At 41.9% G+C, this 12,088-nt stretch overlaps 1 protein-coding gene across 1 annotated transcript in view; it reads right to left on the reverse strand.

The window, feature by feature from the left end:
- Nucleotides 1-8,809: 8,809 nt before the first annotated feature.
- LOC146064785 (uncharacterized) overlaps nucleotides 8,810-12,088 on the reverse strand; it is a 100,387-nt gene continuing 97,108 nt past the window's right edge. The window contains exons 5-6 of the mRNA XM_083178651.1: nucleotides 11,172-11,262; nucleotides 8,810-9,495 (exon numbers count right to left, since the gene is read on the reverse strand). Of these exons, the coding sequence (XP_083034777.1) occupies nucleotides 9,410-9,495; nucleotides 11,172-11,262 (177 nt within the window). The 3' untranslated portion in view covers nucleotides 8,810-9,409. The remainder of the gene's footprint in view (nucleotides 9,496-11,171; nucleotides 11,263-12,088) is intronic.

Here is a 12,088-nt window from a genome sequence, read left to right on the forward strand (position 1 = left end):
TGCCCATGGAATATGTGAATATCAGATAGGAGAATGGGTGGTGACCTGCCGTACAGCCTAGTGAACCACCTCTATCTTCAAATCCTATCAGTTGAATCTAGAATCACATACATATAAATAGGTGCATTTATTCACTGTGTGTATATATTATATCTCTCATATATATAGCATATATGACTTGATTAGTTGAGCAAATAACACTTGTGTCAGTGCTTTTTTGGGCATGTGTTGATACAATTAGTAGCTGCGCTCCTCATTCCGCGTCTACCTGTGCCTGCATCTGACAAGTATTAAGTAAGATACACTGTACACATATGTTGCTATAGTGCTCATATGATAACGCGTTATCATATGTGTGTTTGAAACACATTTATGGTGTTTAGCGCTTACAATTATATCAGTGCGTTGGACTAGTGCCTCAGCAGTTGGATCAGAGCAAATTGCCCAGTCTGTGCTGTATGTGTTACAACTAATCGTTCATAAAATTGCTGTTCAGATATATTCATGCAGACTGATTAGTTAATGCCAGTTCTGCAGGAGGTGATTTATATATCAATTATATTCTGAGATTGATACAGTTAAATGCTACTCCGTTATTCTGGCTGCTGGCCGGATATTTGCAAAACATCTATGTTGCTTAACATGAATTAATGTCACTTCACTTAGCGGTTGGTGTTACCAAATATTGAGTGAACAATTCTTAACTTATACATGTGCTCATCAGTTATAGCGCTTCTGAAGTATAATTATAATCCGTGTGTTAAAGCCACTTCTGAGGTATACAGGCGCCGGAGCGCTCTCAGAGATGTGAGCGGCCAGCAGCCCACGCTGTCTGGGATCGGGTCACTGAACTCTGCCTGCGTCGCAGCGTCTCGAGTGCACCCCGCTATCCCAACATATACACACACTGCGGTGAGTGCTAATACACGCTATGTATAGGTACAGAGTTATAAATACATTATTACATTTAGATACATTTAACCAATAAGTTAACGGCTAAAACAGAGCGAACTGCCGATGCGCATTTCGCCTGTGTCGGCTTTTTCAAGGCTGACCTAAGTGTCTGTTTTAGCCGTTAACTTATTGGTTAAATGTATCTAAATGTAATAATGTATTTATAACTCTGTACCTATACATAGCGTGTATTAGCACTCACCGCAGTGTGTGTATATGTCGGGATAGCGGGGTGCACTCGAGACGCTGCGACGCAGGCAGAGTTCAGTGACCCGATCCCAGACAGCGTGGGCTGCTGGCCGCTCACATCTCTGAGAGCGCTCCGGCGCCTGTATACCTCAGAAGTGGCTTTAACACACGGATTATAATTATACTTCAGAAGCGCTATAACTGATGAGCACATGTATAAGTTAAGAATTGTTCACTCAATATTTGGTAACACCAACCGCTAAGTGAAGTGACATTAATTCATGTTAAGCAACATAGATGTTTTGCAAATATCCGGCCAGCAGCCAGAATAACGGAGTAGCATTTAACTGTATCAATCTCAGAATATAATTGATATATAAATCACCTCCTGCAGAACTGGCATTAACTAATCAGTCTGCATGAATATATCTGAACAGCAATTTTATGAACGATTAGTTGTAACACATACAGCACAGACTGGGCAATTTGCTCTGATCCAACTGCTGAGGCACTAGTCCAACGCACTGATATAATTGTAAGCGCTAAACACCATAAATGTGTTTCAAACACACATATGATAACGCGTTATCATATGAGCACTATAGCAACATATGTGTACAGTGTATCTTACTTAATACTTGTCAGATGCAGGCACAGGTAGACGCGGAATGAGGAGCGCAGCTACTAATTGTATCAACACATGCCCAAAAAAGCACTGACACAAGTGTTATTTGCTCAACTAATCAAGTCATATATGCTATATATATGAGAGATATGATATATACACACAGTGAATAAATGCACCTATTTATATGTATGTGATTCTAGATTCAACTGATAGGATTTGAAGATAGAGGTGGTTCACTAGGCTGTACGGCAGGTCACCACCCATTCTCCTATCTGATATTCACATATTCCATGGGCATCCTCGAATATAAGAAATACATGTGAACAGTGGAAATCACTCTCTGAGAAGGAAGGATAAATATTAACCTCGAGACACACATGTCATTTGACTATAACGAGCCCATTTGAGTGCTAAGGCACTGCACACGTGCGATTAAAACAGCATACTTACGTGATACACAGTAACAACTTGATCAAATCCGCAGAAATATAGCATATACTCTATGGCTATAGCAATACAGTGAATGTGTTATCTTTATTAACTACAGACTCCATATATACTGGGAGATCATTTAATAAAGCACGCAATATAAGACGACATTAGCTGCAGAGTTGGGAATAAAACCCATTTATTAATTACATTTCAACCAATATAATGTACCGTACTTACCTGAATTATTAACAGGAATTGTTTCACAAATATCCTATACTAACGGCTAACAGAGAATAATTTTAATCTTTCTATAAATCTCTTTTTCTCTATATCTATCATCTTTCTTATTTTAACATTTTCGCCATTACAATCCCGGATACAGGGAAATATGTTATCGGGTCAAGCATTATTTAATAAATAATAAAAATGTGAGACTACTACTACAAATAATGATGACCTGTAAGTGATACTAACTATTAAAAATAGCAAAAAAATTTTGAATTATTGAATAAAGATATATTTGAATTTTAGTCAATTTTGAAATTTTTTGTGAATAAGGAGTGCGTCACATTGAAACTGATTTGCTTTTTCTTCTCTACATAAGTATCAGTGTGTGTGTGTTTTGTGTGTATTAAAGTTTTATTTCACAGTGTGTCAGTGTGATTTTGTGCACTATTTTTTGCACTGCAGAACTACAAGTAACAATGGGCCCTTTAATGCCCCGCATGCTGGGACTTGTGGTTCCCCAAGTCCCAGCATGCGGGGTAGGCTTGCTGGGACTCATAGTTCGCCAGTATAAAACAATAGTTTTAATTCTTTTTTTTTACACAAATCATCAGCCCGATGCCCACCGCCCAGGGGCATCGGGGACAGCCCCGGACTATCAGCATGGGCTGGTAAGTCCTGGAGGGGGGGGGACCCCTTCATTGGGGGGGTCCCCACTTCCCCAGGACCCCTGCCCATGCTGACCAGCCAGGGGTTAATGCTTTGGCCGCGGGAGCTTATATAATAAGTTTCCCCCGGCTGTGGCATTACCCTGCTGGCTGGTTGTGTCCGGTGCTGGTTCTTAAAATACGGGGGACCCCTAGTCACTTTGTCCCCCGTATTTTGGGAACCAGCGCCGGACCTTGAGTCTGGTGCTGGTTTCATAAAATCAAGGGGACCCCTATTTGTCAGGGACCCTGATTTTATGTCACCAGCACCGGCTCAGTGAGCCCGGGGCTGGTTATACTCGGGCGGGGGATCCCGCGCTCGTTTTTTTTTTTTTTAACCCTTTCTTTTATTTTTTACTGCAGAACCCTGCACAGAACATTGCGATCTGTGCAGGGTTCTGGCTAATTCGCCTAACAGACCCTGGTCTGAAATTAGTGCGATAATTAGCCACCTAAAAAATGCGATGTGCAAATGCGCATAGCATTAAATAAGCGACTTGTATACTTTTGTATTGGAAAACATCTGGATGCGATAAAAATGCGAATTAATCTCGCATTTTTATTCAGCATACCTTAACGCACATAATATGCGATTTCAGTCCCTGAGCGCATCCCATTAAATAAACGATTTAATGGGAAAATGCGATATCGCCATTTTGTGGTCTAATTACTGCAAAAAAACGATAATCGCATCCCATAGAATGTCACCCATTGTGTCTGAGTTAGGTTCCCTTTTTGAGAGGCTCAGATGTTTTGATACCACCCTTTTTATAGGATTAGTTCCTTCTAGATTTACTAGCCCTCTCTCACAGGGTTTTGTAAATACTAAGAGTGATTTTTGATGTATATCTTGTTGTAGATTTAGTATCACCTTATTTTAAATGGATTAATTGTAATTTACCAGACAGTTATATTATTGCTGTATTCTTGGCCTCCTTTTCCTTTATGTATTCAGGTGATTGACTACCATCTGGCTGTGTATCACTTTGTATACTTTTAAGTTTCTAGAGAGATTTTCTAGAGAGATTTATCTCTGACTTCAAATGTGCAGATTAGTACCATATAATTACATTGGTCACACAGAAATTCACTTTTAATCATATGATATTTTCCTATATGCAGGTTTTGGTGCAGTATAGCTCTCTCTCACTGAGCTATATACTGTTTGTGTTATTTAAACATCTGGGTTGAAGTACCCTTTGGAAGATTTGTTTATGTGTGGATGGTGATGACTCAAATAGTTAAATATTGTGATTGCACCCACTAATATTATGCAGAACCACCCCATGGCATCACATTAGTGTGAAATTAAAGTGATAGTAAAAGGGATAGGGGAAATTATATGTGATAGGTGGTTCTGCTGGGCTGGCCTGGGGGGCCCTGTGCCCTGGACCTGTCCCAGAGTAGTGTTAGGGACTTGTCCTATTGAGGTAACCTGGATGCGGTGGACAAGCCCATACTAATGGCCATTACTATGCTAATAACCTCAAATGCAATATAGCAAGATATTAAAAGGTCTAGCATATATATTTAGTGTGCACCTGCAAACTCCTCCTCCTGCTTGCTGCACTACAAGTCTCAGCAGGTAGCACCTCGAATGTCCAGGGTGTGCAGTTTAGGGCCCCTCCCCCTATGTACTATATATTGTGTATTCATACACACTGGAAGGAACTAGAGACACCTTCCTCCTTAACTAGCACCCCACCCACCTGTCCCAGACTGATTTTAATTAGGTTGGGAGTCCCAACATTCAAGACTGCACACCTCAGCTTGGCACTATGAGGGTAAGTCCTACTGTACATATATGCTGAGTGTTGGTCTGTGGGACTGTGTTTGGGGCGCAGGGCTCTTTGGGCTGCTGTTGCTGGGCTGCTCCATGGCATCATAGCGTACACTTTCCATCACCCCTTTAGTTTGTTTAATATATATGTAGCACCCTTCACATTTATTATTACTTCTTACCTAGGTAAGTCCTATCACATATAATTTCCCCTATCCCTTTTACTATCACTTTAATTTCACACTAATGTGATGCCATGGGGTGGTTCTGCTGGGCTGGCCTGGGGGGCCCTGTGCCCTGGACCTGTCCCAGAGTAGTGTTAGGGACTTGTCCTATTGAGGTAACCTGGATGCGGTGGACAAGCCCATACTAATGGCCATTACTATGCTAATAACCTCAAATGCAATATAGCAAGATATTAAAAGGTCTAGCATATATATTTAGGGTGCACCTGCAAACTCCCCCTCCTGCTTGCTGCACTACAAGTCTCAGCAGGTAGCACCTCGAATGTCCAGGGTGTGCAGTTTAGGGCCCCTCCCCCTATGTACTATATATTGTGTATTCATACACACTGGAAGGAACTAGAGACGCCTTCCTCCTTAACTAGCACCCCACCCACCTGTCCCAGATTGATTTTAATTAGGTTGGGAGTCCCAACATTCAAGACTGCACACCTCAGCTTGGCACTATGAGGGTAAGTCCTACTGTACATATATGCTGAGTGTTGGTCTGTGGGACTGTGTTTGGGGCGCAGGGCTCTTTGGGCTGCTGTTGCTGGGCTGCTCCATGGCATCATATCGTACACTTTCCATCACCCCTTTAGTTTGTTTAATATATATGTAGCACCCTTCACATTTATTAATACTTCTTACCTAGGTAAGTCCTATAACATATAATTTCCCCTATCCCTTTTACTATCACTTTAATTTCACACTAATGTGATGCCATGGGGTGGTTCTGCTGGGCTGGCCTGGGGGGCCCTGTGCCCTGGACCTGTCCCAGAGTAGTGTTAGGGACTTGTCCTATTGAGGTAACCTGGATGCGGTGGACAAGCCCATACTAATGGCCATTACTATGCTAATAACCTCAAATGCAATATAGCAAGATATTAAAAGGTCTAGCATATATATTTAGTGTGCACCTGCAAACTCCTCCTCCTGCTTGCTGCACTACAAGTCTCAGCAGGTAGCACCTCGAATGTCCAGGGTGTGCAGTTTAGGGCCCCTCCCCCTATGTACTGTTAGATTGGAAAACAGACTTCCTCAGCAGGCAGGATGTCCACTCGGGGGAGTGTTTTCTCCACCACAAGATTTTTTATCTCTCTTGACCCACCGCTAGGTTTGGCCTTAGATCGACCTATTTGCATCCCACCACAATTGCAAGCTTCTTTACTAAAGAGCACAAACCAGGGATCCTGCAGCGTTTCTGGTGTATGCTATCTCGGTGCCATGGCGTTTCAAATAGTGGATCTCTTCCCGACAGTGGTACTACTACTACAGAGGGTTCTTTGCAAGTTGCGGCTGGAAGGGGTGGTCACAATTCTTATCACTCCAGACTGGCCCATAAGGGCCTGGTATGCCAATCTACTCAGACTTTTAGTGCCCCCCCCCCCCCTGTAGCATCTTCCTCTGAAGCCCGATCTGTTAACCCATGGACCTTGTCTTCACCTGGACCTTCAATGTTTAGCTTTGTTTTAACTGCTTACCTATCGATTGTCAAGGGTGCTAGCATTCCTTCAATCAGGGCCTCCATTTTGCTTCTCTAAAGGTGCATATCTCGGCCATATCTGTTTTGTTCCAGAGGCAGGTGGCTCACTCTTCAGACCTTTTTACAGGGGGTTCTGCACCATCAGCCCTCCTTTATCCCACCGGTTCATCCTTGGGGATTTATCTTTAGTTCTTCAAATTTTTCAGAAGGCTCCGTTTGAGCCATTAGCATAAGTGGCCATAAATTGGCTTACGTGGAAAACAGTGTTTTTGTTGGCTATGGCTTCTGCACGTCGTGTTTTGGACTTGTGTGCACTTTCCCACAAAGTTCCTTTTTTGATTTTTCACCAAGATCAGGCGGTTTTGCGTACTTGAATTGCGTACTAGAAAGGACTACTTTCCTTAAGTCAGGCTTCGCAAATACTCGTTATAGCGAGTATATTACCCACTTTTGAGCACCAGGGACTCATTTTTTATGAATGGCTGGGTCCCCGGCGTGCACACCGTGTTAATATGTGTGACAAGGGTGGAGGGATCGGTTTCACCCTCAGTTGTGATGCGACCGTGGAGCGTAAGCTGCTTCCTGCACTTTGCCTCAACAACAGATGGCTGGAGCCAACACCAGAAGCAGCTGCTCAGCAGGGGGACAGCGTTGCGGCTGGTGTGAGGACGGAGCACGAAGAACTGAAACCAGCATTGGGGGCCAGAATCAGGGAGGTGTGACAGTGAGGACGGAGCAGGCCCGGGCAGGAAGTAGAGGTAAGAGGGGTGCGTGGTCCATTTAGCAGGCTGCTTTGCTGTGTCATGTAAGGGGATTTATTGCTAGCAGGACTCGGGCTGCAGACTTCCCTCCTCCTCTCCTACCTCGCGGTGCTGCTCTCTTATGTGTCACTGTCACCTCCTCCAGGCTCTGAGTGCTGGCTGTTAATGGCCCACTTGTCCCCTCCTCCCCTCACTGCACGGCTGGCAGAGAGACTGCAGCTCACCAATTAACTCTTAACAGGTAGAGCTGCCTGTAGGAGAGAAGCCTATAGACTCTGCTGGGATTTCACTAACCCCATCCCTCCTGTTCCTGCTGCCATTACTTTTACAATCCTAATTGGTGCAGCACAGCCGCCCCTATCTGACATTATGGGGGAAATTTACCAATATGAAAAACCTAGTTTCGTATGTCCAGATTAGGACAGCTATTATGCTCTCGGAGAAGCTGGTTTCTGCATCAATCAGGACTTACTCCACTTGGTCCATTGGTCCTTCTTGGGCGATGTGCTGTCATACTTTTGTAAAATTTTACAGTTTGACACTTTAGAGTTTGCCGATATGGCTTTTGGGTGTAGTGTTCTTAGTGCAGCTGGGCAGTGTCTCCGCCTGTAAGGGGACTGCTTTAGGACATCCCAATGTTCCAGCCTTGGCTGAAGGAAAAAACTGGATTTTTGTCTCGCCTGTTAAATCCCTTTTTCTGAAGCCATGATAAAACACTGGGCGCTTACCACTACTGCTCCAGTCCGCTGGAAGGTTAACTAAATTTCCTTCAGTCACTGGATTTTATTCTCCCTTTCTGCCTGTCCAGTTTTTGTTGTGGATGTGTTCTCTGCTTTTTCCTTTCATGTGTTTGGCTTAAGTAACTGGTTTGAACTGGCCTGGGGCATGCTGGATATAGGGAAGCACTCTTTCTGCAGTCAAGAAGTTAACTCCTTGGTGCCCGGTCTGCACCGGAGAATATCCCAATGTTCCAGTGTTCCCTCATGGCTTCAGATAAACAGATTTAACAGGTAAGTCAAAAATCCAATTTTTTTGAACTGAGAATAAATACCACCTTCCTGGGAAAAACATGCAGAAGATTACGACTTAATACCTTAATACCCAGGTTTCAAAAATGGGTGGTAATCTGAGCAGCTTTGTGTGTGAGGAATAAAAGGTATTGAGTTATTGCATGCAATTTAGTGTAACCTGAAACTCTCCATTTCTGAATCAATAACAAACTGTGCAAAACTCATAGGAATAATTAATATCTCAACCAATGCTACTCTATAACTTGCAATGCGATGTATTAGGCCAAAAAATAATACAAAACACTAGCAAAGTCGCATGGAACCTGCCAGATCAATCCCGCAAGGCCTCTCCTACAGAATACAGATGTTAGGTCGAAAGTTCATAGGTGATCAAAAAACAAAAGGACAATATATGGTAATGGTCAACACATGAACAGTTTAATATGAGGGTTTTTGGGATTTTTTTTTGAACTTTACCATCCATGTGGACTTTGATTAGCAATGGTAAATTATTGCTTGAAGCATGTCTAGCAAATTGGTACACTAAATTGGGGTCCATGTTATCAAGCTCCGTTTGTGAATGGGGCACGTGAGCGGCTCACATGCACGTACGTCCCATTCTCACAGTTCGGCATGATGAAATGGAAGGCTCTGGAGCTCCAATGGGATGAACAACTATGGCTCCATCTGTATGTTGCAAAAATGTGTTATAATGTGCCACAACTGAATTTTAGGTATGGTATATAACATGTACGATCCTTATGGTATACCCTTTTTTTACTTAAGGTATAAAAACAACTATTTTTTTTAAAGTAACATACAATCATTACGTTAATACCGAGCAACTAAATAAAATCATGCAAAGGAGCATGATTGTATGATGAGCATGATGTTACATATAAATTCCAAAACTTAAATTTTACACAACATACATTGTTTAGTATTAACAATAAACTGAACTTTTTTTGAACAAAATTGGTCAAATCTGTGTATAAAGGAATAACATATGTTCTTTTTCATGGTGTCTCGACAGGCAGAGAGATGATGGTGAAAGAAAGCAGAGCTTCATTGTTCTCTAGGTTCGTTATACTGTGCGCATTACCTGGAGGTAAAAAAGAAAGTTTACACTGCTGTACAAGACTTGTACCTTGCAATGATCTTTAGCTTAAATATAAAATGCTACTGTAGCTTTCAATTAAAGCAGACTCCCACACAATTTGTTGAATTGTTCTATTCTGCATATAAACTCCTCCCTGCCCCACCCCCAGCTAAACAATAATACATTTCATGACTGACAGTCTTCACAACTCTCAATGGTACGAATGCTCAGCATACTAACAGGATTGGCATAGACCAAGAGCAAAGGTGGGCAGTCTAACGTATTGGTAGTCTTCAACCTGCGCCCAATACACAGGTTGCAGACCTCTAATATATTCCCTACTTGTGTTGCTGAAGACTGGAGAGTTCACAGGCAGACCGTAAGACTAATCAACATGTGGTGTATGGAAGCATAGTCGCCAGGAACGGCAATTTGCTATCAGTTCAAGGGAAAGACATATTTGGAACAAGAAAATGAAGATTTGAGGCCAATACTCTGGACCTGAATAGTGCCTAGATACTTCATATGACATAATGTTTGGCACAATTATACCATGAAATTCTAAACAAAACGGGAAAATGGGAACGGCTGCAGCTACCAGGGAAAGGAGTCACAGATGTCTGCAAAACTGCCAGGGAGAGGGAGCATTTGCCAGCCACACAGATGCTGGTCAGAAGAGAAGCAGAGACCGGTACCACGCTGGCCACAGATTTGCAGCCCAGGTAGAGCCAGCTCTGCTACAAACCCCAAAATGAGGGTAGGTTCTGGTGTAATATGACACAGTTAATCAAAATACCAATAAATAGAGACAAAAAGGGATCAATTCACAAAATATAGTGCTAATGCAAACAATTGCACTATTAAGGTATAACTTCTAAAATCTTTTTTTTTTATTTTTTATTAATAAGATAGGTCCAAGGCAAGCAAAGTTCACTATGCTAAACTGTATGGCAGCAGGGAGAGAAGACTGCTTTTAAGGTCCAAACAAGCAAGGATTTGACATTTAAGTCCCCCATCCATTAGAGCAAGGTATCACATTTGGTACATTGAATCCGGTACCCCGCCAGCTCACAGATGGCTGGACCGCATATGATACATCATTATGACAGCACAATCCGATACTTGTGGCAGCCCAGTGAGATCTGCATTTATGATGAGCAACTCACATCACATGAAAAGTGCCCATATCCCACTAATGGATGGGGGCCTTTACAAAGTAAGTGGCACCTAAAAAAATACCTTAATATATTCGATTTGAACAGCACTATCTACTCTATGTGACAGGTGTGTTTGCTTTCTGATATGGTACTTCTAGCATAGTCTGGTATGTATCTAAACACTGACACAGAGTAGACAGTACTAGAATCACCATAACAGAGAGCGACATCGCAGGCAAGAAATGCAGAAATTCAAGGCTTTAAAATGTGCAGGGTACAAGAACGAACGAAAACTAAGTACAATAGAAATAATTGGAAAAACCCCAGGATGGCTGCGACCTAACAAGGATGTAAAAACTGATGGAATTACAGATGACCTTCACATATTTGTCTCCAACCCAGCTGATTTAGATTGCACCTAGGCCTAGAGACTGGTGTACATATATGTACACATATACAAACTATTATATTGACCACATCAATTTTCTTTTTAATTTGAGGACTCAAAATAAATGTACCTACCTCGAGGAACAAAAAATAAATCTCCCGTTTTCAAGGTGTAATCTGACTTGTGAAGAGTTAGTTTCACCAGGCCATTGGTAATACAGTAAGTCTAAACAAATTAGATAATTATTTTTAATGGAATTTGTTTTATAAATTAGGACAAAATATTTTAACTATTCAAGGCAAGAGCAGAATCTATTGAAAAAAAGCACAATAAACTATTGGTATTAAATAAAGACAGTATTAAATAAGCTACAGTATGCAATTGTAAAGATGGTACGTGAAAACAAACAACAATATAAAAAAGTATGTTTTATTGGGGACACTACATAACCATGCAGCATAGAGGCAGTTGTAGATTTGGAGTCAATTCAACACACTAAATACTGTGATCATTAAACAAACACGGGTTGCAATAATGTTTCTGGCTTCAAGATCAGGTGTTCAAGAAATAAAATACAGTTTAGTTCATACTTTATCCTGCCAAAAACAACCTTTTATGCTTTACATATTGGGGATAATTCACCATGAAACACTGAACAGCGAAAATCTCTATATACTATACCATGTATACTCAAACTATTTAGCTCTGAAACCCCATTAGACAATACAAATAATTACAGAACCCCAGCAAGTAACTGCAGGAGGTTATCACATCACACGTGTAGTCAGCAGACAGCACATGCATGGCAGCATTGTGGAGGCACAAAATGATGTGAAAAGTCTAAACTATCAGGCAATTCAACAGCTTTTCCTAGACTCCTTGAATCACTGACTGAGATTAGAAAAGTCATCAGCCTGATGGTCAGCAACATGGAGTCGCAACCCCATACTGAGAAGGTCGGGACCCACTTTGGGGCGAGGACCCACAGTTTGAGAACCGCTGCACCATACAAAAAGGATAACATCCTTTACTAGTATATTATCCAACAAAT

The sequence above is a fragment of the Crinia signifera genome, chromosome 1 (genome assembly GCF_055691185.1).
Source record: "Crinia signifera chromosome 1, ASM5569118v1, whole genome shotgun sequence".
NCBI classification, from domain to species: domain Eukaryota; kingdom Metazoa; phylum Chordata; class Amphibia; order Anura; family Myobatrachidae; genus Crinia; species Crinia signifera.